General features: G+C 34.9%; 2 protein-coding genes across 2 annotated transcripts in view; one reads left to right on the forward strand and one right to left on the reverse strand.

Moving 5' to 3' along the window:
* Window positions 1-5,980, reverse strand: part of LOC148270925 (lysosomal acid glucosylceramidase-like) — a 35,497-nt gene extending 29,517 nt beyond the window's left edge. The window contains exons 1-3 of the mRNA XM_088242037.1: window positions 5,854-5,980; window positions 1,273-1,409; window positions 190-277 (exon numbers count right to left, since the gene is read on the reverse strand). Of these exons, the coding sequence (XP_088098163.1) occupies window positions 190-277; window positions 1,273-1,409; window positions 5,854-5,917 (289 nt within the window). The 5' untranslated portion in view covers window positions 5,918-5,980. The remainder of the gene's footprint in view (window positions 1-189; window positions 278-1,272; window positions 1,410-5,853) is intronic.
* A 353-nt stretch (window positions 5,981-6,333) lies between these two features.
* On the forward strand, window positions 6,334-27,769 carry LOC148270927 (uncharacterized). Its single transcript, XM_088242035.1, has 4 exons — window positions 6,334-6,483; window positions 25,346-25,405; window positions 25,489-25,594; window positions 27,235-27,769. Exons 2-4 carry the CDS (start codon window positions 25,347-25,349, stop codon window positions 27,550-27,552), a joined length of 483 nt encoding a protein of 160 aa, XP_088098161.1. The 5' UTR covers window positions 6,334-6,483; window position 25,346; the 3' UTR covers window positions 27,553-27,769.
* The last annotated feature ends 68 nt before the right edge of the window (window positions 27,770-27,837 follow it).

Consider the following 27,837-nt stretch of genomic DNA (forward strand, 5'->3'; position numbering starts at 1 on the left):
GAAGTGTTCATGGTGATCACGATCCTCAGCATTGAGGGACCGACTTGGAAGAAGATAAACTATTTTTCTACAATGGAAAGATTTGAAATTGGACAAAAATCGGATTATCTCTCATATTTGAAAGCTTACATAAATAAAGCCTTTTCAAATTGAAATGTTTTTTTTACTTACTATTTTTATTTAAAATACCTCTTAACCAAGTTATTGTGTTTAATATCGGGCCGGAATGCACATAGGGTTTGATTAATCCTCTGGTGTTTTCAAATCGCAAACCATCCTAAAATCATAAAACAAAACTGCATTATTTTTCACTTTCAACTGAATAATCAAAATAAATTATAACCATTTCTACAGCGCTGTTTTGTGAGTGGTAACTAACATGGTGCTGTATATTTTGATTAAAATATAACATAAATCTACCTGTAAACTATTTTTATTCTGAAAAATGGGGGTCAGTAATATATAAGCTTCTGATGTCACTGTGGCGTGAGTAGATCCATTGTGATGGGTCTTCATAAATTAGTTCTCGCCGTCCATGCCCAGGTCTTTAAAGAGCCTGGCTACTGAGTCATGGAAGAGCGTTATCATATTGCTAAATCACCCCCTCCAAGCCCAGGTCCTTAAAGTATCAGTCTATTAGGAGTCAGCGCTCTAGCATCCACTTACGGTGATTCCAAACGAAAATATGAAACGAATTATTCATAGATGGCGCTTTTTTTTAAATTGAAAAATGGCATTTTTACGTTTATTTTCAATGGAAATTTTACAAAACTTAGTTTGCGGAAAGTTTACACTATATTATTGAATATATTGATTGTAACAAATACAATAACAATATAATTTAGGTTCTTTTCACAAAATGGTGTACAAAACAAAAAATAAGATAAGTTATATTTCGGTCATTTTTTTGCCTTTGAACCAAAAATTTTACATAAACCCAGTAATTACAGTGCACGAAAATTAAAAGATACAATTGAAATACACAGACACCCAAACAACATAAACAAAGACAACGGGCTCAAATCAAACTCAACATGGTTCCAGCACTACATACTACAAAAACTAATAGAAATGTGCCTACTGTCAACTGCGACACGGTACAAATTACTAGTACTTAAACACATACTATTTTCTACATAACACACAGTTCACCCTAAAGATGGCTCCTGCAATGGAAGCCGAAACCTCGGAACAAGTCCAACAGACACGGTATCACCAGAAAAAGAAACATATTGGTAATATATTATATTATAAACAATTGATTCAACTTACATCGTTAGATACATAAAGAATATAATTCCCTGGAGGTAGGGGTGTCACTTTAGATATTTCGTCACAATAGGTTGCGTTGCAGACACAGACTATAGAAGAATAATTGTACTTTCTCGCCATGCATGGTTTGTCGAAACCTACAAGTAATTCAAACACTTATTAATAAAATTAGTATTTGAAGTGCTTACATTGTAAGTTTCAATGTTAAATAATATAACTAAATTAAATCTCATTGTAAAGCAACAATTAACGGACAATGTATACTTGTAATGCCGTATTAAATAGATTCCAGAAACTCAGCAATAGTATGTTGTTCCCACGTATCGGATATGTTTAGTGTAGGGTATTGTTCTTAAAGAATAAACAACAAATGATTTAGGAGCTCCTCAAGGATCTGTTCTGGGACCACTGTTATTTATTTTCTACATCAATGATATGATTTTGACATTGTCTGATTGCCAAATTCGACTATTTGCAGATGATACGTTAATTTGGTGCAGCTGATCACAATTATTCTTTAGCAAATAAGGAAAATAAGTTCTGAATTAGTCACCAAAATAAAGCAGATAAGCTAAAACTAAATGCAGGAAAAACGAGATTTATGATAATGGGTAAGAAACGCTGTTTTAACAGTGATCCCAGTATTGAATTAGATGGAGAGGTTCTTGAGAATGATGAAAGCATAAAATATCTAGGAGTTTGGATTGACTCTAAATTATCTTTTATATATAATGTAGACTATACGAGTAAAAACATCGCAAAGAAGGTATCCCTATTAGGAAGAATAAGGAATAAACTAGACATTAAAATCTCTCTGCTGATATTTAAAAGTATTATCGTTCTCCACATTGATTATTGCTCCAGTATTTTATATTCAAGTAATGAGAGAGATCTAAAAGGACTCCAAATAATACAAAACAAAACGATGAGAATAATATTAAGATGTGGGAGAAAAAAAAACTAAAAAATAATGAGTTCTTTGCAACAAGAGGATCTAAAAATATAAGACTAGAAAATAGATCCAAAGCAATGTCCCAGAACTGCCTTATGTAAAAAGGAATACAGTTACATTTGAGGGAAGCATAAAAAATGAAAAAAATGTGAATATACTCTTATTTAACCCTTACGCTGCTACGCAGTTTTTCAAGAATCTAATCAGAAATCTTATTATTAATACATTTTAAAAATATTTTATCGAATACGTTGTTTTCCAAACACACTACTGTTTTAAAAATTAATAGCAATTCCAAGAAAAATCTTCTATTTCATAAATATCTAATTCAAGCCCAGTGGAGTGAGCAAGATGGACAACTCGTGGCGCCCGCAACACATTCTCGTACAGCGGTTGTAAACCCTTTCTTAATGGAAAATAAAAACAAACAAAAATGATCTCGCGCAGCAATCTCAAGGCGCATTGTTTTAATAGTTATTATTGAAACGACAGTATTATTGTGGTTTTTTTGTTGATTGCGGGGCAAAGTGCCCTTATTATCAAACCTACCACTTCCATCAATGCATACTAAACAAAATTTGAGTAAAATATATCTTGGAATTTGTTGCAACAGAGAGGGAACACATTTTTGCCAAGGGAATATGGAAGTCTAGGCATTTACAGGACTTATGATCTGTAATTGGCTGTTTTAAATGGCCACTTTACACACTGCGAAATATTCACCATTATTTTTACATTACCTCAACTCTTGCATCTGTTGACTTTTGCAAACTAAAAGAGCTGAAACCTTTATTGAATTCGGCGAGTTTTATCTGGATAAATTATTTCACCTCCTAGGTAATGCCTAAAAATACTTAAAAAATATTTTTTTATGCAAATTATTTCGATCAACAATATTTTGAGTATGTCCAAATGTTTGTATGGAGTTATTTAGATTGAAACTTCATGATAACGGATAAATGTACTAAGAAGTGATGTTATTTCTTGGTAGATGTTATAATATAATTTTAATTTAAAAAATAATGTTTTCGTACAACTGTCTCACAAATTGATATCACTTCCAAGAAAAATATTCCGTTTCACTAATAGCTAGTTCACGCATAATGGATTGAGCGAGATAGACAACAGTTGCTGAAATTACAAACAGCTGTGGTAAATTACATATTGTGTACATTTATATATATTTTTAATCTTACTTTATTACTCTAACTGACAAGTTAACTCTGCAAAGGGTCCTTTTTATTGTGAATAAATATACAAAGTATATCATTCAAAATGATAACGGATATAAAAAGTGATATAGAAATAATAATACCTCACCTAGAAACTCGGAAGCTTAGCAGCTCAACCTATTCCGAAAGTGAATTCGACAATAACGATCAACTTCTATGTGATAGTGATGATAGTTTATATGACTCTTATGAAGAGCTCAAAATCGAAGAAGCATTTCTGAAATATTTTTGGATCAAGATCGAGCTGATATACTTTATTTACCACAGTTACGTTTTGTTTGTAGAATAGTTTCTAGAATAGAGTTTGTATAGTAATAATTACGTTTTGTTTGTAGAGTAATAATTACTACCTAATGAAAAGCTAAAACATTTCAATTTCACATTACTGTAGGTACCCATTATAATAAATCAACCAATGATTTTTCAATATTCAAACGTCCTAATTGACAATCATTTAGGTTCCATGGTGAATTATTTTTATATTTTATGGCTCTTTACTTATTTGTTTATATTCTTAATTACGGGGTTTTCCGGTGATATAGGGACCTTACTAGATAAGAGTTATTATATTAAAGGTAAAGTATTCAATTAGTTATTCATTACGGAAATACATCAATATTTTTGTAATCACTGGATCGGGTATAATAGCAGGGAAGACACAGAATATAATTATTTTTCTCAAATATAATATAAATGATTAAAAATTCTAAATATTAAAATGATTTATTTTTTATTTCACTGTTTTTGCAATGCGAAAAATTCCCTGTTAGCCGTTCCCGGCTAGCTAGAAGTTTCCTGTGTTTAGTCGTTTCTCTTTTTTTAAAAACACTGCAAATTTAAACATCATAAATAAATGTATAATGAGGAAATTTAGTTGTTTAAAAAAATATATATATTTGTTAATAAACTACTAAACAAAGCTTTTTTTTCAATTTTTATGTATCGTATTATCAGCGCTACGATTTTTTAAAGTTTTGTATTTCCGAAATGAATCCGCGTGTGACGTCGCAAGTTCTCTTCCGCTTCTTCTTGATTTGTTCTGTTGATTGCTCCATTGACGATTAGCAAACCGGAAATCTTCCACAGCCCTCTTATCATTGGTTGATTCATATAAACAAGTGACGTCGTTCAAAGTAGTTCGTTTTTATTAAAATATTTTATATTATTTTTTATTAATTTTCAAGAAACTTTGCTGTACAATTTAATGCTCGAATTTTCACCGCGCGTAAGAAAACATTTTTTGTATTAAATTTTCCGTAGGCCTGAAATAGGTACGAAACTAAATAATAAGCCGTCGAATAAGTAATTTTTATGTTTTGAAAATGTTTTATACCACTGACGGTTAAGTGCAACAAGCAGTTCCCGAATTCATTTACCCTTTTGGGGATTATGACGTCAGCATCAGTCTAGTTAGAACTTTATGATAGGGATTAACAACAACGATATATCGTTGTTTAGCAGTATAAGGGTTAAAATTATATTTAAAAATACTAGGGTTTTATATAATATATTGTAAATAGTGAATATACATAGGTTAATAAAAGTATAAATATTGAACAGTTGGAATATTATAAATTATGATAGTAAGTGAACAATAGTGATAAATAATGTTAGAATAAGTATAGATGTAAATTTGTGTTGAAAATATATATTAGACTAAGTTTATTATAGAACAGAATAAAAAAAATATTTTTAAAATAACCTATTCAACTTTTAAAAAAATGGTGAATGGTAATTTAATCTTTAGTATAATGATTATATGAAACATTGCTGTATGATTTTCTTGTTATATTAAGTATAAGTATTTTATTATTTAATTTGATTTTTACAATTATTTTTAAATTGTTTTAAACTTCTTTTGAATGTGTTATTCAGGGTGTTCTTTAAAGCCTGTCACATCCGAAGCCACGATGATCAGTATGGGCATATTGTTTTTGATTTAATATTTTATCAATTAAGTTCTCATTATATACATTATTATTAGCAATCTGTTTTATTGCATTAAGTTCTTTTTTTAAATTAGTATCATCTAGTGGAACGTTAATTAACCTACGTATCATTGAAAATAATCATAACTTCAATAAAGACACTGGATTAAAAGTACTTCATGTTGAAAATAAAATATTAAAATTAGGCAACTTAGAAATCTTAGAAATTAAAAAATGCCGTACGATGTCATACCATGGGCTTATTCACGGATACTACGCAATGCGTATGTGTAAGTATAGCGCACGCGCCAGCTTATAAAAATCCACCATTACAGTATAGTACTTGGAATGAAATAGAAATGCGAGAGTAACTTAAAGTATTGAGAGACGGTGAAACAGACTCCGATCAAACTGTTGTTATAAGAAACAGCTACCGATTTCATTTAACAAATAAATAGTATGTTCTAACCTTTTACATTTTTAAACAGTGACACGTAAACCATTAGCAAAAACAAATTGCCAAGTTTTTCCATCTTCGGTCCAAAGATCAGGTAAGAAAACTGCGAAAATAAATATTTTTAAAATTATTAACTTTTTGAAAGACAGACAGAAAAGCAACTAAAGAGAAAAGATAAGTACTAAAATCGATATGTAATAATAACACATTATCATATATACGTCACACACATATGTAGGGTCCATAGTCCATAGTCGATGACACACACGTGTTAAATTAGTTCACCTAAAAGAGACTAATGACCGACGATGCAATGTCATCATTTTCAATCGAATCCTATACATTCGTAAAATGCAACTCTGAGTATTTCACATGAAATCGGAGGGCATCGCCCTGCAGTACATTCACATCATCCCTACTATGAAGAAATGAACTACAAAGGAACATCGTCTATAAAGAGACCATAGGACGCAGCCAACGTCAGTCAGTCAGCTCGTTCAGCCTGCCCAACAAAGTCAGTCAGTCAGCTCGTTCAGCCTGCCCAACAAAGTCAGTCAGTCAGTTCAGTTCAGTTCAGCTCGACGACATCACACAGTTCCAGCATGTAGTTCAAGTGCAGTTACTTCTCAACCCATCATCGACGTAACACTCGTCTGACATAATTCATTATTTATTCGCCATGTAATAAATAAACATCAAACAGCAATCTCGTGTCTCCTCTGTCAATCTCTAACTGGGGTAGGAACTCCAACCAAACCCTCAACTACTTAAATCCTTCACATACAATAATGTAAACTCTCTCCTTCCATATATTATGTATTGGTAATTTTAAGTTGTTAGAATTTCACTCGTCCATGCACTTTAAAGCTGCAAGATGACTAGTAATCTAGTTTCAATAGGTAAATATTATCAACATTAAAATATCTCAATTTAGTAAATGGGGTGTAAAATTCCAACCGTCCGTGCGCTCAGTAGCTGCAAGACTTGTTGTAATCTAACTTCTATTTTTATTAATTTGTTTTTATTTTCATTTTTTATAATATCACTAAAACTCTTAACACTTTATATCCCGGTCCCCTGTTTTCACGTGGTTTACCAGCTGTCTAAAAATGTGCATTTTATTGACATTTAGTAACTTTTATTAGTACTTTTTTGCTGCTGGTAAACTACGTGAAAACACGGAACCGGGACACAATGCATGTTTATTATAATCACGTGTTTATACGGATCCGGGATACAAATATATATATGGTCCTGTATATATGCGAACATTGCAATGCGCAATGTGGCTCTCCATAAAAGCCAATGTTGGCAAAACTATCATACAAAAATGACTGATTTAATTATTTCAAATAAATATGAGAAGTTTCAATTGATTTAACATTGTATTTTCAAAATAATGATACTTTTAAGAAACCCTTTACAATGCATGAAATTTCACAAAAATGGGCCGGGCACGCGGGCACAGGGTAAATTTTATGTGTATTCAGCCGGTACCAAAGTGTTAACTTTATTGTCAAATAAAAAAATATATATATAAATAGAGGCTAGATTTCTTATTGTCCATGCGCTCTGTAGCTGCAAGACGTGCTGTTATCTCTCTCCTATATATCATAATTGTAATATTTCAATGAATGAAGTAATAAGAGAACGGACGCAGCAAACTCCTGTGAAAACTGTCATCAAGCGGAGGCGATACGGTTGGCTTGGCCATGTGCTGCGGATGCCTCCTGAGAGCCTTAACCACGCTTGCCTTCTTTACAAGGCATCAGGTTCTCGACGTCCTGGACGTCCACTGCTGACTGTTCGTCGGCAGTTCATGTCAGAACTACGGGACGCGAACCTGACTTGGGAGGACCCACAGGAGCTGGTAGCCGACAGAGATGCCTGGAGTATTCTCGCGGACTCCATATGCTCCAACTAGGGAGCGGACATGGAATGATGATGATGAAAATATCATACAATATTTGAGTTTGTCCAAATGTTCGTAGACAAAAAATCAACAAATGGAAGAATTGAAGAAATATGGATGTTCAAATAAAGACAAAATGGTGAATGTTACACAGTGTGTAAAGTGGCCACTCAAACCAGCCAATGACAGGTCATAAGCCCTGTAAATGCCTAGACTTCCATATTCCCTTATTTAAGGTATTCTCCATCCCTGTTGTAATTTGTGAATATATCATAATTGGAGATGAGAAACTAGAATCCCAACCGTCCATGCGCTTTGTAGCTGCAAGACGTGCTGGGATATTTATTTATTGTACAGCGCCCTTGAAGTGATTTTTACGGAAAATGGCGCTGTATAAATTATCTAAATATATATATACGAGTATATACAGAGATTAACAGTAGAAATTTTCTTTAATTTTTTTCACTACAACAGGCCATGAGGCCCAATTATAGTGGTAAATTACAGCACAGACCACTAGGCTTGAGGAACATCACTTTTAGTTATTGTGTTCTTACTAGGAATCGAACTCGGAACCTTCCGTGCGTGAGTCAAGAGCTTTAACTACTAAACCACGAGGTCGACATATCTCATCTCGATGTTGAGTATAAAAAATATCTAATATCTCTTTGGCAACATATTGTTATATTCTTATATTTTCATAAGATTTTCTTTTAAATTATGTAGTGTTCTGAATATTTCCTATGCGTTTTATTGGCCTAGCTCGAGGTTTTAAAACACCAATGTTCCACGGAGCCTGATAAGTTGTTCCGCAAAAATTGGAGGGATTCTATACGAAAACAACTCTTTTGCAATATTTTTCCAAAACTAATAAGGATGATTCCTAGGTTCGTAATCCATTTTCCATGACAAATCTAATTCTAATTGATTTAATCAAATCAAACACTAAATACTATCAAGACGAGTTTGTTAAAGTGTAACTTGCGCCGAGCCGCACTCGAGTGTCTAAAGAGCCGCGGTTTGCCGACCACTGCCCTAGAGAGTGGTTACTGGGGGATATTATTTTTTTCCATGCAACTAATTTTTGCTTCATATATGGCCACACTGATGACTCAACGTCAAAAAATGTGAATACGGAAAATCAAACATGATAATTTTCATTTAGAATATTATTGCGAATACTTAATTAGGTTGAATTGATCTAACCGTATTAGTTTTATTTTCGTTTTTGAAGGAGTTTTATACACCATTTGACGTTTAATCATCAGTGTGGCCATTATATGAAGCAAAATGGCGTCGCATTAAAATAATAAAAATCTTCAAATTAATCACTCTCCAGGGGCCTGATTCTAAGTCCGCGATAATTTAACATGAGACGGATTTGAATTTACGTTCGAAGTAAAGCGCGGCCGTGTTAATTTCAGCGTTAACTTGCGATAGCGCGGACTCAGAATCAGACCGCAGGCAGGGGGTAGAGACGATCCAGAATACCACCACAGGTTTCGGAACCACGGTAGTACATGCATCCCGGCCGACAATCGAGGATTTCAGTTTATTTTTTCGTAAATACCCGGATGTGTCAAACCATGCTTTCATTGTTTTACTTCCGTTTTCTACAACGTATTAATGCGAGTGGGATTTTCTAATTATTACGCTGCTTTGTTAATTACTGGCATCTTTAGAGATGCTTATCTTTAAAAGTACTTAGGTACCTCTCTATTTTTTTCGGCTTATGTTAGTAGTCGGCATTACACCAAATTATTTGTTTTTTTAATTTTTTGGACAGCTGACTTCTGACTGGTTTGTTTGTTTTGGAATGAATTCTAGTCGTCCCTCCAAATGATATTTAATCTAGTTTATTTAAAAAATATAGTTCACTAAAATCAACCTAATTTGATGGAATAAACATAAAACATACATTGTAGGATAATAATACATGTTACATGAACTTATTTGATTCATTCCGCTAAAAATAAACAATTGTTAATGTAGAATATTATCATCATATTATTATAATGTTTTGCGTTGCAAATACAGTTATGAACACAAAAACTATCATAAGTATTTTGTACATTGTGCGTAATGTAGAAACATTGTTTATTTCGATCGAGTTTTTAATTTATAACACTGAATTAATTATCAAAAGGCATATTATTTTTTGCTCCTCCTCCTACATTCATACATCTTCTCATGCATGCTCAGCAATTATTCCGACTTTTGACATCTCCATCTTCGTTGGGTTTGTTCATGCCATGTCTTTCTCGGTCTTCCTCGATTCATGTACGCAAAGACGGAGTGATATGGCATTATTCTATCCTCTTTGTCTACCCTTACGGGAAACGGCGCGATAGTTTGTTTGTTTTACATTACTTTTTCTTAAGCTTAGTCGGTCAATCCGAATTGGGCAGTCGAAATAAAATATATAGTATTGTTGCCGACGTAACGCGGCCTATGTCAACTTGGCGGCCCTTCCTGGGGCCTTTCAACATAATTTTAGCATAGGGACTTCAGTATGTGTAAGCGAGGTACTACCTCCCCAATAAAGACCAGTATTTGTCGCTTTCAGGGGTGGTCATCGCCATACTGAAGCATGTATAGACTAGGAATCATGTAATGTAATATTATTGTCGGCCTACTATGTTATTTAATATAAACTGTTCATTATTCTGTATGAATGTTGATCGCCGCGCGGTCGGCGGGGAACTGCGGCCGGGTAGCGGGAGGGGGGGGCCCTTATACGTGGCGCGAGAGAGACCGATCGAGTGGGCGAATGTGCTCGCTATCTCTCTTGCCGCGTGATTGGTCAACCTAGTACCGCCCGCTATTGGCCTAGCGCCGCCGCACGGCAAAATGTATTGTATATATAGCCCCGCCGGGCAAATAATAACAACTCGTCACGCTACTAAGGGCTTTTACTCTCCACCTCGTCTCCCTGCCTCGCTTCAAACCGGACCTCACCGCCACCTGGAATATTCGACCGCCGCTACCCCCTGGACTTGGAACTCGGATACTCTTTGGATTGGATTTTGGACCCCGGATAATTTGGACCCTTGGCTACTTCCCCGGAACACACCCCGCCGTTCCCGCCGACGGAGGGATACCGGCCTTACAACCCGGTTGCCTGATTCAGGATTGCGGCCGCCAGTGCTACTCACTAGCGACCCCGCAAGGGATTTCTAGGCAGCGATACCTCCCCCGGAGCTTATCGTTCGTCGGCCGAGGCTCGCCTACGCCCGGCCACTCTGCTTTGACATCAGCACCGACAGTATACAGTTCTTGTGACGGGCGCGATTGCTACGGAAGCCAGTAATCCGCCGCGTCTGTTACAAGTACGATATATAGTATAATATAGTCATAGTAAAAGAATGAAACTACATACGATTATAAACATTATCATAATTTGGAATTCATATTAATCAAGACCAGCGATTGGCAATCGCGGGCCAGATCCGGCCCGCGAAGTGTTCCTTCCTGCAGGGGTGCAATAATTATGAATTTGCTATATCTCCTCTAGAGCAGTGGTCGGCAAACTCATTAGTCAAAAGAGCCAAAGATCAACATTACGAGGATTAGGCCTCCGTGGTGTAGTGGTCAAGACGCTTGACTCACGCACGGAAGGTTCCGGGTTCGATTCCCGGTGAGAACACAAAAAAAATCAAATGTGATTTTTCTCAAGCCTGGGTGTTCTGTGATGTAATTCACCACTGTAATTGGGCCTCCTGGCCTGTTGTGGTGCAAAAAAAAATAAAAAACAAAATCATATTTAACACCAAATTAAGATTTCTTTTGAGAACCAAATTTCTTTTCGTTATACTGTTTGCTCTTCAAAGTCAACGAACCTTATTATGCAGTGAAGATCTCCGTATTTACTCTCTGTTATTGAGTAAATATTATTTAAATTAGCGATGTAAAGAAAATTTAACGACAATTGTGTTGACAATCTTGATCACCAAATCCATAACATTTGAAATTTTTCGCATCTTGATGAATGATGCAACGGTAAAAAAGCATCTCCCGCTTAATTTCTGCTTCTAAAATAGAAAAAAACCTTTCTCACTTCGGTCATAATTTAAGCTCCATATGTTGAAATTGAAATAAATTCATCAAGTTAGAACTTAGACCAGAAACTTGCGCCGAGCCGCAGTGTCTAAAGAGCCGCATGCGGCTCGCGAGCCGCGGTTTGCCGACCACTGCCCTAGAGAGTGGTTAATTTGGGGATATTATTTTTTTTATGCAACTAATTTTTGCTTCATATATGGCCACACTGATAACGTCAAAAAATATGAACACGGAAAATCAAACATGATGATTTTCATTTAGAACATTATTGCGACCTTAAGCATAACTTAAAATACTTATTTGGGTTAATTGATCTAACCGTATTAGTTTTATTTTCGTTTTTGAAGCAGTTTTATACACCATTTGACGTTTAATCATCAGTGTGGCCATTATATGAAGCAAAATGGCGTCGCATTCAAAAAATAAAAATCTTCAAATTAATCACTCTCCAGGGGCCTGATTTTAAGTTCGCGATAATTTAACACGAGCTCGTGTTAACAGAATACGGATTTAAATTTACGTTCGAAGTAAAGCGCGGCCGTGTTGATTTCAGCGTTAACTTGCGATAGCGCGGACTCAGAATCAGACCGCAGACAGGGGGGGGTAGAGACAATCCAGAATACCACCACAGGTTTCGGAACCACAGTAGTACATGCATCCCGGCCGACAGTGGAGGATTTCAGTTTATTTTTTCATAAATCAGAACTTCAGGGTGACGAGTGTCAATGTCGGCATGTTTTGTATCAAAGTGTCGTTTCAAATTGTGTTATTTCACCACAGTGATCCTTTAATTGCAAAATAGGCGCATGTTCAGTTCAGTGCCGAAAATGGGTGAGTAAATAATGCAATTCTTCTGTTTGCAAAACAGTAAAAAAGTATATAGTAATAAATTATAAGTAAACATAATACAAACACAATATGCTACGACCATCAAATATACTCCAAGATCTTGAAAAAGTGCAAGGTCTTGTTTATTTAGGCTCATCCATCTCACATCAGAAATCAAAAGACGTATCCTAATCGCAAGAAATACCACGACTCGACATACCAAAATTTGGCAAGATCGGGGCATCTCGAAGGAAACTAAAATGTTCATAGTGCGTACGCTTTTGTTACCAATATTCTTCCATGGCGCAGAAACGTGAACAATTAAAACATGTGAGCAGGAGAGAATATATGCCTTCGAGATGTGGTGTTGGCGTCGAATACTGAGAACACCATGGACAGTCAGAAGAACAAATGTCTCTATACTAGAGGAACCCAACGTAAAAGTTCCATATGCCATATGCTGCCGACGTATTCTGCAGTTCTTTGGACACATAGCTAGACGTGACCCAGAAAATCTGGAGAAAATAATAATCACGGGGAGTGTGCCAGGACGAAGAAGCAGAGGCAGAGCAGCAGATCGATGGATCGTCCTATTGAAAACAACGTTACGGGCGACCCTAAATGGGGTTGTGGAGAGGGCGCAGGGCCGTGAAGGGTGGAGACGCATTGTCAATAGAATGGCTGGAGAGAGTACCGATGATCACGACCCTCGAAACTGAGGAACGACAGAAAAGAAGAAGAATATTAGACAATGTCTATCCGCACTGTTCTGGGGTAGGCAGCATTTACTTATGTTTAAAGAATACAGCATATTTACTCCTAGTAATGTCCTAGAGATGATTCAAATATGTAAATATTATAAAAATTTAAATAATATTTAAAAAAAATGATATATAGAAAAAAATATACAGAGAAAAACTATATTAGTCTAAGTAATGTCTAGAGATGATTCACATATGGAAATCTTATAAAAAATGAAATAATATTTTTGAAATATGAAGAAACGAAATTAGCAAAGTGTACGAAACTGAAAAAAAAAATATATAGAGAAAAAATATACAGAGAAAAACTATATTAGTCTTAGTAATGTCTAGAGATGATTCACATATGGAAATCTTATGAAAAATGAAATAATATTTAAAAATATGAAAAAACGAAATTAGCATAGTGTACAAAACTGAAAAAAAATTACATATAGAAAAAAATATACAGAGAAAAACTCCAAAAAGTTGTAAACTAAAAAATAATAATACTCACGGAAGATTCCGGGTTCGATTCCCGGTGAGAACACAAAAAAATAATGTAATTTTTCTCAAGCCTGTATGTTCTGTGCCGTAATTCACCACTGGAGTTGGGCCTTCTGGCTTGTTGTGGTGCAACAAAATAATAAAAATTAACATTTTAAAAACAGGCGTGTTTGGCTCGTGACACACAAGTGACGTCGTAAGTCCCAAAAAAAAATGACAAATTCATACCGCCCGCCATAAAAAGCGATTGCCGACTGCAGATTTATCTAGAATCTAAACAATCACTAAATTGAGTTTTTTGTAGGGAAAATTTGATACAGAAAAACAAGTTTATTATTTTATGATACGACTAATTAGAGTTTGAAGGATTTTGGTATTTTCCAGCTAATTTAGGTAATTTACATTATTTAATTTTACAATCCAAATCGATGGTTAATAGCTAAAGATTACGGCCATATACTTTTACTACTATTTCCACCACACTATTTCCCCGTAGCGGTAGGCAGAGAGGATGGACCTCCACACACGTCTATCCGTCCGTTCGACATTCATACATCTGCTCATACATGCCCGTCGATTCTTCTTGCTTTTGACATGACCAGACTAAGAATTTCATTAATATGATCATGCCACGTCGTTCTTGGTTGTCCTCGTTCCACGCTACCATTTATTCGCGCACTTTTAAATGTGCTTTAATAGCCATCAATCTCGACAACGAGAACACTATCACGAAATGGACATTAGTATTACCCTGTGTTAATTATGAAAATTCAGTCATTAAAAAAAAATTAAACATTAATTTATATCCTCAGAATCCTGAACTCCTTGAGTTTGTACCTACTGCTTTTTTTCTTCTCAAATATATTTTTTTATCCCTTTTTTTTCCTTGGTTTCTCTTTCTCTCTCCTTCCAAACTCATTATCTAATCCCACATTTCTTATCATTTAATATGTACAACGTACAACATAATGTACTTTTTTTATTTTTTTATTAATGTTAATATGAATACCTTAAAGAAGGTAATATGGAAGTCTAGGCATTTACAGGGCTTATGACCATTTATTACGAACATATATTTATGATAGTTTTAATGGTTAACGTACACAGAACGTTTTTTCGTACGAGTGATATTTGTGTTGTTTACGGATAAGTACTAAAAAAATAATTTTGTTAAAAAAAATGGGACTAAATCGTGAACATTTTCGGCAGTGATTTTTTTTACTTTCGACGTGGATTCAACCAACAACAGTGTGTCGATCAACTCACTGCGACTTTTAGTGATGAAGCACCATTTTGAGCCAGCGTGTTTCGCTGGTTTTCTGAATTCAATCGTGGCCGCACTTCGCTAAAGGACGAATTTCCAAAATCAGCTGTTGTGCCAGAAAAAATCGATGCTTTGCGTGAACTGATATTGCAAGATCGTCATGTGACATGCCGTGAGATTGAGGCATGCTTTGGCATTAGTTCCAGTTACATACATTTAATATTGCATGAACATTTAAACGTCAGAAAGATTTGTTCGCGTTGGATACCGCATAATTTGACAATCGCTCAAAAAAAGGCTCGTGTCGATTGGTGCAAACAAATGTTTAAAAAATTCAATCGCAATGCTTCAAAAGACGTCTATAAGATCGTAACAGACGTCGAATCATGGATCTATGCATATGAACCCGAAAGACTGTATGGATATTTCAAGACGAGCCAAATTCAACAAAAGTTGTTCGCGCACGAAGCACTTTGAAGCAAATGGTCGCCTGTTTTTTCGGAATAATTGGACATGTCGCCATTGTTCCATTAGAGCAACGAAGAACGGCCAATTCTGAATGATACACCACCATTTGTTTGCCAGAAGTGTTCGGAAAAATAAGGGAAACTAATTGCAGAAGACGAATCATTATCCACCACGACAATGCAAGCTGTCATACATCAGCTCAAACAAGTGAATTTTTGAGAATTCAAAACATCGAATTGATGGGTCATCCGCCGTACAGTCCTGATTTGGCACCTAATTTTCTTTTTCCCGCATATCAAAAATAAATTGCGAGGTTAACGTTTTTCGACTCCTGAAGAAGCGGTTGATACGTTCAAATCACATGTTTTTGAGGTACCTCAATCGGACTGGAAAAAGTACTTCGAAAATTGGTTCAAACGCATGCAAAAGTGCGTTGATCTTTGAGGAAAATATTTTGGAAAATAATAAAGACATTTTTTAATTATAAATATTCGTTTTTACTTGTCTATCTCAAAACTTAAATAGCAACCTTCGTATTGATGTTATCGCGTGCAGTAAGGTCAATGGTATGTTTTGCCTAAAACAGCCAGACCGCTTTCAGAAAAAAAAACTGCATTATTTACCTTATAAAAATAGTATCGATCACAAAAACGATATTTCTCAATTTGCAGAAAATACCCACAGCTCTAGAAAAATCTTACGGTACTTTAAAAATCATTAAAACTGGTCAAATACGTAATTTGATTCTTGTTTGTAATATTAAAAAAAACTGATTTATTAATTTATTTATTTATTTTAATTTATTTCAACAGAGAGGGAAAAAAATATTTTGAGAAGGGAATATGGAAGTCTAGGCATTTACAGGGCTTATGACCTGTCATTGGCTGGTTTAAGTGGCCACTTTACACACTGTGTAACATTCACCATTCTGCCCATGTTTGAACATCCACGTTTCCTCAACTCTTCCATCTGTTGACTTTTGTTATTAAATTATTCTAATATTTCCTATATGTATTTGGGTTTCGTGTCGTTTGATTGATTTGTTTGTATTACTACGTTCTTCTTCCTTTCCGATGCGGGATCTGGAGCGTGCGGCCGCGGTCTCAATTTGGAACTAACACTGTATCCCTCCACTGTCATACTGGGAAATTAGAAAAAGGTGATTGTGCTGGCCATGTGTATTTGATTGATCACAAACTGACAAAACTGCAGTGAGGGGTACAATGATAGTTTTTAAAGTTTATTTGTTTTGTTATTTTCGCGGTTTGATTGTAAAGAAATTTAAATTTTCGCTTAATTAGTTTAAAAAAAAAGAAAAGATATTGATATGCGAAACTGAAGAAAGACTCAAGTCTTTATGAACAGTTTCGGGAAAGGGGTAGATGCTTTCATTGTTGACTTTTGTGAAGTAAAAGAGCTGAAACCTTTATCACGTGGGTGAGATTCATGCGACTGAACCAAATCACCTACTAGGCAACGCCTGAAAATAATTTTCCAATTTTTATACTTCTTATTTTACCAGGTAGTAATTCAACAATGTTTGATTATGTCCAAATGCTTGCAGACTGGCTGGATTTCCTCCCTAGGGAGTTGTTCATATTTAAATTTGTTGAAATAAATTTAAATGTGAACAACTCCCTAGGGAGGACATCCAGCCAGTCTGCAAGCATTTGGACATAATCAAACATTTTTGATTTATTAATTGTTTATCATTTGTTAAAGTCAAAAATATTCCAACTGTTGTGTAGATTTAATTATTAACTCCTCACAAAAGTGATATTGTCTCAGTTTTACTTTTCTATGGCTGGCTGCTTTCTGCCTAACTGCGTTCAATTGTGATTATGAAATATTTTGATGTAAAAAACTTTTTAAATAAATATTTCATGTCAACCATATCGGGAATCGAACCCGAGACCTCTTGCATGGTAGGCAAACGCTCTGACCACTACACCACGAGGCTTTTATCAGTTTCTTCGCGACTTGCTGACCAGGTACGTTTTGCGATAGTATAAATTACTTTTATTTCCAAAATTTTCCGAAAACTTCATGTTTTTTTGGAGGTAAAACTATTATTTTATGCATGTATTCTACACGGTTTGCGATTTATTAGGAACAAGAAATAAAGGCACAATAAATTGAAAAACCATCTTCGTGAATGGTAATGAGCGGGAAACAAAAGGACACTTTTCTAAAGACTTTTGAACTAATTATTTAATAATAATTATTAGACTATAAAACTATATTTATAGTATTTGACTGATAAAATTTGAGTATCAATAATTTTGACAACTCCATTCAACAAATTTGTAATGAAAAATTCGATCTTTAACGTAGCTTTTAGGCAATTTGAGAAAAACGATGGAAATCTGGGATAAATGATACAAACTGAAATTAGACGGTAATTAATTAAAGGTATTTAATTTATTTTTTTACTTATTGTAATAAAATATGTTGAACCATTTATTGTACCATGCCAACTCTAATGTTTGGGAGTGAAGTATGGAATTGGAAAAACGATGATGAAAGTAGGTTAAATGCTGTCGAAATGCGATCCCTCAGGCGAATGTGTGGTAACACGATGTATGATAGGTGCACAGATGTCGAGATCCGTGAACTGTGTAAGGCTAAGACATGCATTATCGACAGAGTCAAGAAAGGGGTGCTGCGTTGGTTGGGACATGTGGAGCGAATGGACAGCAAAAGAACGGCTAAAAGGATCTACGATGCGAATGTTGCTGGTTGCAAAAAACGAAGAAGACCGAGAAAGACATGGCACGATCAAATCAATCAAATACTTGAAGATGGACATGTCAAGAGTAGGAATTTTCGGCGTGCGTGTATGAGAAAATGTATAAATGTAGAGGAAGCGAGGTCTGTATGCAAAGATAGAGTGATATGGCGTTCTATCCTCTCTGCCTATCCCTACAAGGAAACGGCGTGATGGTTTGTTTGTTTGTTTTTGTACAAGTATATGCTTAAAAAGACCGAGTATTTTTTTTGCTATGCTTAATTTTCATTCATTCATTATTCCATGTCCGCTCCCTAGTTGGAGCAAATGGTGTCCTCAAAGATCCTCCAAGCATCTCTGTCAGCTGCCGGCTCCTGTGCATACTCCCAAGTCAGGTTCACGTCCCGTAGTTCTAACACGAACTGCCGTCGAACAGTCAGCAGTGGACGTCCAGGACGTCGAGAACCTGATGCCTCGTAAACTAGGCAAGCGTGGTCAAGGCTCTCAGGAGGCATCCGCAGCACATGGCCAAGCCAACCGTGTCACCCCCGCTTGATGACAGTTTTCACTAGAGTTTGCTGCGACCGTTTTCTTATTATTTATATTCCTTACAGAGTCAAACCACCGCACACCCAAGATTCTTCTGAGACACATTTTCTTAAAACTCTGAATTTTGCTGTTTTTGGCTCTAGTGAGGTGCCACGATTCGCACCCATAGAGGAGAATAGGTGTTATGTAGGCGTTTTATATGTGGCATTTGGTTTTCACTGCTTAATTTAATATGTTCTTTACCTTCCAGCGTGCAATATCTTTGCACATTTTCAAAAAACAACTCAGCTATCAATTCAAAAAGACTTAAGGTTGCTTTCGTTTTAAAATAAATATCAAATGTCAATTGGTAGAATCTCAATGTTCTTACCTGTTAGTCATATTACTTCTGACCGCTGACTGAATAAAAATCATTTTTGTGTGACTAATTTTCTATGTGACATGCTTGTGTGCTATTTACTGCAAAAAGCTGATAAGAATAAAATCATTATAAATTTGAATACATTATTTTACAATGCAGGATAGTATTTTGGAAAAAGTTCATTAATTTAAGTATCAGATCGTTCCATTTCTCCAAAAACCACAACCGTTCATTGGCAATGTCTTTTCTGTTAACATATTATATCAGAGATTAATAAAATTTTATAGGAGGAAATATGGAAGTCTAGGCATTTTCAGGGCTTATAACCAGTTGTTTACGCAAGTGGTTGGTGGGATTGAGTGGTTTGTGGCTAGATGGACCGCCAGTTGATGAAGGTCCACCTATCCTACCCATCCTGTGATTTCCCAACTTCCAATGTTTGTTCATTCTCCTCGTGTCTATGGCCATGTTTAGCTACGGCTGCTATGAGAAAAATGTCAATATCCATAGCAACCAACATCAACAATCTCGTTTTTTCTCCTCTTGATAATTTTATTCTGTCAACCGCATGCATCATATTTTATATGCCCGCATTCTCTCGCCTTTTAATCATCTGCCCGCATCCGCACACCTTTACATATTCTGACCGCCGCGCCGTCATATTCATCTATCAGACTACCTACCTTAGTTAAAAAAAAGTTGTTCTAGCTTAAATTCATATACATGATAAATCGACCGATGCCCGTCTTTGTTATTACACTACACATTTATAGTTGGAAGTTTCATTATTTAAGGGAAAAAATTGAAGAATAGATTTAGTTAGTGAATTTACGTAATATAAAGGCTAATATTATCAAACGTCTTGCCACTACAAAGCGCATGGAGTGATAACATTCTAGCAACGAAAAATATTTTTTTTTAATTCGCCAAAAAAATACATTTATTAATGTCATTTTATGACATGTGCAGTGAGATGTATAATGTAAGTTTATTAATGTTTTTCGGTATATTTCTTAAACACAAACATGTCTTGGATGCTTTTTTCTTGCGTTTAAGCTTAGAAAACATTCGATAAACTGTCAAAAAAGGTGCAATTATCTTGTGTTCGGTTTATTCGAGAATTTTTTTTAGATGTTTTTTTTATTGTTAATATGGGGTTACCATGTTTTGTTTGTCCAGTCCGGTAAACGGTACATCCTCCATGGTGACGTTAGTGGTGACTTTAGAGACATCTATGAAAACACAGCCAAACTAGAATGACCATAAAATGGTCAAGAAAAACGACTAATAATATCTTTTGGCGTTTCTAAATGACGAGAAACGTCGGCAAAAATTGTGTTTTGCCATTGAACGGGATTCCAAAATACTTTCCTATGTTTATGTTTTCTATATTTATATTTATATTACAAACCAACGCCCGAGATCATGACTAGACAGTCAAAAAACAAACCGTCACTTCGTTTTCCCGTAAAGGTAGATAGAGAGGATATAATGCCATGTCACTTTGTCCTTGCATACACTCTTCATTGATTTGTATTTAATTTTTATTATTGGTATAAAGGAAATTGTACCCTCAAATATTCTTTCAATATTATTATTTTTATTTTCTGTACATATTATGTGTCTGTGTATACTTACATTAGTATAAATTTGTAATGAACCGGTCATATAAAACTATCATACAAAATTGCCCTATTTTATTTAACCTAAACCGCCCCTGTTCAATATATCCTGTCTAAACAAAAAATAAAAATTTATTCAGTTATCGTAAAAACATTTTTGAAAAAAAAATATAGCGTTCGCGCTATCAAAGCTCCCTCTGACATTGATCGAACTTTGATTGGTCCAAAAATCAAAAATATAGGCACTGTCGTTTTCAGCTGTTATTTTTTTTTTTATTTAAGGAAAAAGAGAAATACCTGAGCACTTATTATTTACTCAAATATGAAAATTTTCAGACCATTTCCTGAAAGTCGTAAATAACTCGTGCTGGAAAAATTCAAATTGAGTTGTGGTAGAGTGAGATTTGAACCTCGAATCTTTGTCCCGTGAGTCCACAATACTACCACGAGACCACAACCCGGTTTTAAAACACAAAAATCCACATTTTTTTAACGATTTTTTCTCATTAAGACGTTGATTTACGAAACTTTTTATTGTGGCATGAAGTTATAAAGGTTTATTTTAATCTTCATTTTTTAGTAGCATTGTATAAACGTGTATTGGGGACAGAAACACAATTTATGGTTACACAATTAGGAACGACCTATGCCTGTAAACTTGCCCCAACTCGCTAGAAAATCCATGTTGAGTCGAGGGTCGGGGCACAAGCTCGAATACTGAAAATGTTACTGATTTCGTGTATACAATCATCCAACTTTATTTTGAGATGACTATTATTGTACTAAATGTTATTAAATATTTGTATTTAACCACTCACCGACTTTTCTATGTCTACCGGTTTCCAGACGTACACCCGTCTCTTCGCCAGGACACCAATAAAACCAACACGCAAAACCCACTATCCACCTTCACCATAGTTGTTACACAAAAATATAAAACCAACACGACATGCATTTAATAAACACATGCACTAATTAGGACAAACATGCACTGATTATTTAAATTAATTTCAACAGAGAGGGAAAACATTTTTGAGAAGGGAATATGGAAGTCTAGGCATTTACAGGGCTTATGACCTGCCATTGGCTGGTTTAAGTGGCCACTTTACACACTGTGTAACATTCACCATTCTGCCCATCTTTGAACATCCACATTTCTTCGACTCTTCCATCTGTTGATTTTTGTGAAGTAAAAGAGCTGAAACCTTTATCACGTGGGTGAGATTCATCCGGCTGAATCAAATCACCTACTAGGCAACGCCTGAAAACAATTTTCCAATTTTTATACTTCTTCTTTTACCAGGTAGTAATTCAACAATGTTTGATTATGTCCAAATGCTTGCAGACTGTCTGGATTTCCTCCCTAGGGAGTTGTTCAAATTTAAATTAATTTCAACAGAGAGGGAAAACATTTTTGAGAAGGGAATATGAAGTGTGTGTAAAGTGACCACATAAACCAGCCAATGACAGGTCATAAGCCCTGTAAATGCCTAGACTTCCATATTCCCTTCTCAAAAATGTTTTCCCTCGCTCGCTCGCTCGCGCGGCGCTCTCTTGGAAATAAAAGTCCTTTTCAGGACTACTAGTCAAATCGGCTTTTCGCTGCAGTGAACCGGTGCTTCGCCCTTCGGTTTCCGCCGCCAGTGAAATAGTGTGTGCTTCGTTCTTCGGTTTCCGCTGCCTTACAAACAGCGGAAGGGACGACCTCGTGAAGAGTGGTGGACCCGCTAACTCGTCGGTAGCGCGTCAGCTACAAAATCAATGAGTGGATATCCGATTTTGAAATAAATGTCTATTTTTGATGACGTTTTTTCTCCATGCTTGTCACACGTACATAATATTATTCGAAAGTGTGAGTGAAAAACAAAAATAAATTTTTGCCTAAATTTTGACTTTAATAACAGTCTTCTTCAAGTTAAGTCATGTCTTTCTCGGTTTTCCTTATTTTTTTCATTAATTAACCTGCATTCGCATGGTGAATCCCTTAAGCTATTTTTTTTGGCATCCATTCACTCTACATGTCCAAACCAAGACAGCACTCCATCATATTGCAAGGATCTTGATTTAGTTGATAATGTCTGTCTCAGCCTTATATGTATAATGTAAGACTCTCAACATTATCGATATCTGCTATTTATTAAATCTTCTAATAGGAACTTTTGTTTTTATGCCCCAATGTCCAGAATACGTAGATTGTTCAATTCGTTACACAACTTGTAATTTTTTGGAATAGATCTCCGGCTTTTGATAGATCTCATCGCCTCTAAAACAGTGAATGAAGATGGATTCGCATGGTTTAGTTCGAAATTTTACATGTTTATCGTGTTCATGAATATATTGTATTACCCTTGTTTGTCTTTGCTACATAGTTTTATGTTATTTTTGTTCAGTTTCTTGAATATAATCGTATATTTCTTCGTGTAACTGTCATAATTGACTTAGGTCGTATCCATAATAAATAAATTAACATGTTCACCTTTAATATATTGTCTCAGCATACATTCGCCCGAGAGATCGTATTCGGACAGAATTCAGCTTAGTTTCAACTTCATTTTTCCAATTCCATACCTCACTTTTATGCATAAAAGTCGGCACCAGGACTCCATTCTAAATTGCCGAGTTTACCTCCTGCGGCAAACATTTATTTACTGGTCGATTAATTAGAGCTGGCGCTTCGCAAAATTTACACAAACACATTTACAGGTTGTTGGTTTTAAAAAGGTTATACTAAATTTTAACCGAATGTACTATATATTTTTTTATAATCCGTGTTAGATGTTGTGTATATGAAAAAAAAACTACAATGGGTTAAGAAAATGTAATATGTTAATTAATTTTTACTCTAGTACATTTTTTATTTATAACATCTTTTGTTCAATATTGTTCGAATTTTGAAAAAATGGTTAGTTTTCTGCTGCCGTTTGCAGCAGATATTTTTGGTTTTGTTATTAAATAAATTTATGACATTTTCTTTACTGGTTGTTATTTTTCGCTCTAATACAAAACAGATTAAAAAAAACATAGCACATTTGACTAAAATTCAATATTAACGTTTTCAAATCAATATTCTGTACATTCAAAATGTATTTGTGCACTAAAAAATGACCTATACATGAGTCAATCAAATGAAAAAATATATTTCCAAACCAATGTTTTTAATCCATAGCGATACATTGAATGGAACTAATACAATAAATATAAAATATTATATTTCTTCTAGAATCTTAACCGTTCTTGCGCTCTGTAGCTGCAAGACGTGTTGGGAAGTTTATTGTAAATCCCGAATTAATTTTATTATTTTTTTAAAAACGGGCTATTGGGTTTTTATTTTTTATCTGGACTTGAGTCATATTTCATTATGGTTTTGATGGAGACAAATACATAAGAATTTCTTCATGCAAATAAAAACGACTCGTGCACAAAAAAGTTTGTTCTATAATCTGAAATAAACAAATTCTTTGCTATTTTGAGTATGTAGCAATACTACACGCTTTTCAAAAACAATATGAATAGTAAAAACTCGTTCACAAAAACAATAAAATATTGTAGGATGGTTGACAGAACAGACGCACAATTGTAATGTATTTTTTTAAAGGTATTTGCACATCAATATTATACGATTACATTCCAGAACGAAACATCGTATCACCAGCGCATTGTCGTGTTTAAAAAAATATTTCCAGAGGTACCCACAATTGTCACCGGTGGTAGCACGTCGTGGCTCAAGAATTTAAATTAATTGAAAAACGTGCTCGCGTTAATACTCCGTAATTTAAACATTTTTATTATTATTAGCGAATATTATAAAAATAATGTAAACAGCGTGTTGCAGATATTTTTCATAATTTTCTTTTTTGTTTAAAATATAAATTAAATTAGATAAAATATATTAAAAACTGTCAGGAACACGTCACCTGATTTTCTATTTTTTATTTATTGAAAGAGGAAATTTGTAACTTCATATTGTTTTCAATTTTAAAACGTAGTTTGAAATTTTCAAATTTAATATTTTTTTTTTAGAAACCTGCTGTGTTTCAATTTTTTTTTGTATGTATTATTACACCATCTAGCAACATACATTACTCATTGTTGAAAAATCTTTTATAAAATATATGTGCGGAACGCCCATAAAAAAAAGTGTTGTCGAAATAAATTTTGTAAAAGGAAAATTTTTGTATTTGCGGTAGATCAGAAACACGTCGCGGGTTGGACAAATTTAATTCTCTATGAGCTATGAGCTGTCAAGTGGCTGTTATATTTTACAATAAATCTATGGCCGCTGCGTCAACATCAACAACACAAGAATTATTATAACAGTTATTAGTACTGTAGAATAATTTCAGTATTTATATTTTACTCTTATTCTATTCTACCACGTTTTGAATTAGATTCTAATGTAAATATTCTTAATTTAATTAAAGTTGCCACTTGTGTGTATCATATGGTCTTATGTTTCTTTATTCCAGGATGAATAATAAAATGAGGTTATCTCCTCTTGACAAAAAGTTCGACATCTCAAGGAAAAGGTGCGTATCGATTGTATTTAGGTGTCGCATTGTATCTTTAAACAATTACAATAATATTAAGTGTTTTCTTTTTAAATTATTAGAATCGACATTGAACACAGCGGCCCGATATCAGTGCCGAAATTTGAAAATCTCCGTGAAATTCTCAATGGGAACAACTCTATTAAGACACTGGATCAGTGGAAAGAGGTTTGTGGTTTTCCTACCATAATGTCGTGACATTCTGTTTCCAGGCTACAAGATATTTATCCAACCTCTGTATTATGGAAAGCACAGGTCAAAGAAAATCTACTCTTAAGTCAGCCTTTGATTCTGGCAGAGGAAAACTTCAGAACTCCGGCGCTGCCCAAACACTAGGTTTGGAGATTGCGCTTTTTGCGTAGACGTCCCTTCTGCCTGGAACCGATTTCCTTCATACTTAAAACGAATTGCGAAGCGCCCTTGGAGTGATTTTTCACAAAAATGGTGCTATTTATTTAGGATAATTTATATAGTGCTACTTTTGTGTAAATCACCTCAAGGGCGCTATACAATAAGCATACCAACACGCCTTGCAGCTACACAGCGCACAGGCGGTTGGGATTCTAGTTCCCCATTTACATTAAGATTAAATTTCAATAATTATGTAAGAGCTAGATTACAACATGTCTTGCAGCTACATAGCCCACGGACGTTTAGAAATCTAGCCCCTCTTTACACTGCACAAAAAAATGAGGAAGAAGTGTTTTTAATTTATAAATAACAGTTTACAAATAGAATCTAGATTACATATCCTGCAGCTATAGAGCGCATGGGCAGTTAAAAATCTAGACCCTGTTTACAGTTAAAATTCAATTTAGATATAGTATGAAAGCTAGCATTACAAAAAGTCTTGCATCTACAAAGCGCATCGACTAGTGGAATTCCAGCAACATAAATATGATTATAAAAAGTTTACAACAAAAAATACAGAATAATACATCAAGCAAAGAACTAGTAAGTTTGGCCAGTTTAGTGAACATGCAACAGCACAAAAAGTAAACAAAGGTAGCATTCCTTATGGTTAACAAGATGACAAAATCGGTGACCGACAATCGAAGGGTCGGTGTTTTAGGTATCAGGGTCCATTGTCCTTGTCCTGATATAGTTCAGTACTAAATCGATTCATTGTGATGTTACACGTCCAAATTGGGCGGTCTCCGCAAAGCAACTGAACGCTTTCTAAGCAACCGTAATAATAAAACAGCATGGACACTGCGCGAATCTATTTTGTGGTCACAGGCACGCAGTGTGGTGATCTACGCAGGCAAATGTGAATGAATTTAAATATGCTAATGTAAATAAGAAACCTGACAGTTTCAAACCGCGCGATTCTGCCGTGTCTGAACTAAGCCTTTTAGATTTAGACAGGGGATATAAGTTTAACCGAATTTTATTGTTTAAACCTGCAACTAAGTGGAGGTTGAGTGTTCTCATATTTTTATTTATTTACAATTTTAAAAAACCCGATAGGGTTACATTAGAAATTTAATATTGTTTAGTCATTTTATGTCTCGTCTAGTCTAGTTCAGTCATCATGTGCTTTTTCAGATTGATTTTAAATTTGTCTCCAGTAAAAGTTTTCAAGTAGTAAGGTAAGTCGTTGTAGTGTTTAAGTCCATTATGTAGTATTTTTGACTGTCCTGTGTTTGTCTTTGATTTTTCTATTGCTAAATCTCCCCCTCCAAGCCCAAGTGCGTAATGTATCGGGCTATTAGGTAGCGGGAAAGCGCTCATCTTCTTGTTTTAGTTGTTGGTATCAGTATCATTGATATGATTATTTATTTCTACAATGTACTTTTCATTTGCAGGATATTCAACTTGTTTTCGTAGAAAATGAAGACCAAACTGTCAGGCCTTTTTCCGACACATCTTCAAATGAGGATTCCGATTCCACTCTCGCCACACATTCTCGAGCCAAGAAAAAGAAATTTTCAGACGATCTCTCGCATGAGTCATTTCAAGAAATCGAAAGGGGTCGCTTGAAGCTAGAGACACTACGGAAAAAAAATAGTGAACAAAGGGAAGCCATGAGACTCAAAATCGAAGAAAAAACCGAAAATAATTTTAAAAGGCTTCAAAGAATACTTGAACAAGGTTTAACGCACCTTATAAACTTACCGAAATAAAGAATTACTCGATTGATATCGACCTGCCTTATGGTCTAATAGTCCGCGTGTTTGGCTACCACGCATAAAATCCCAGGTTCGATTCCTGACAATGCTGACAAGAAACAATTATTGAAATAAGTGTTCTAATACTTCAATATTTCATTGTCTCTGACACCCGAAGCGTAAGACTGAGCACCTTGTAATAAACCGATATCTGTTAAATTTAATCCTTCGCACTTAAAAGATTTTTGTTTTGAGCATACCACTAACTCGGAGGAAAAAAACGTTTCATTGCAATTTAAT

Source organism: Micrasema longulum, unplaced genomic scaffold, assembly GCF_059751315.1.
Source record: "Micrasema longulum isolate JH-2025_06_02 unplaced genomic scaffold, ASM5975131v1 h1tg003255l, whole genome shotgun sequence".
NCBI lineage: Eukaryota > Metazoa > Arthropoda > Insecta > Trichoptera > Brachycentridae > Micrasema > Micrasema longulum.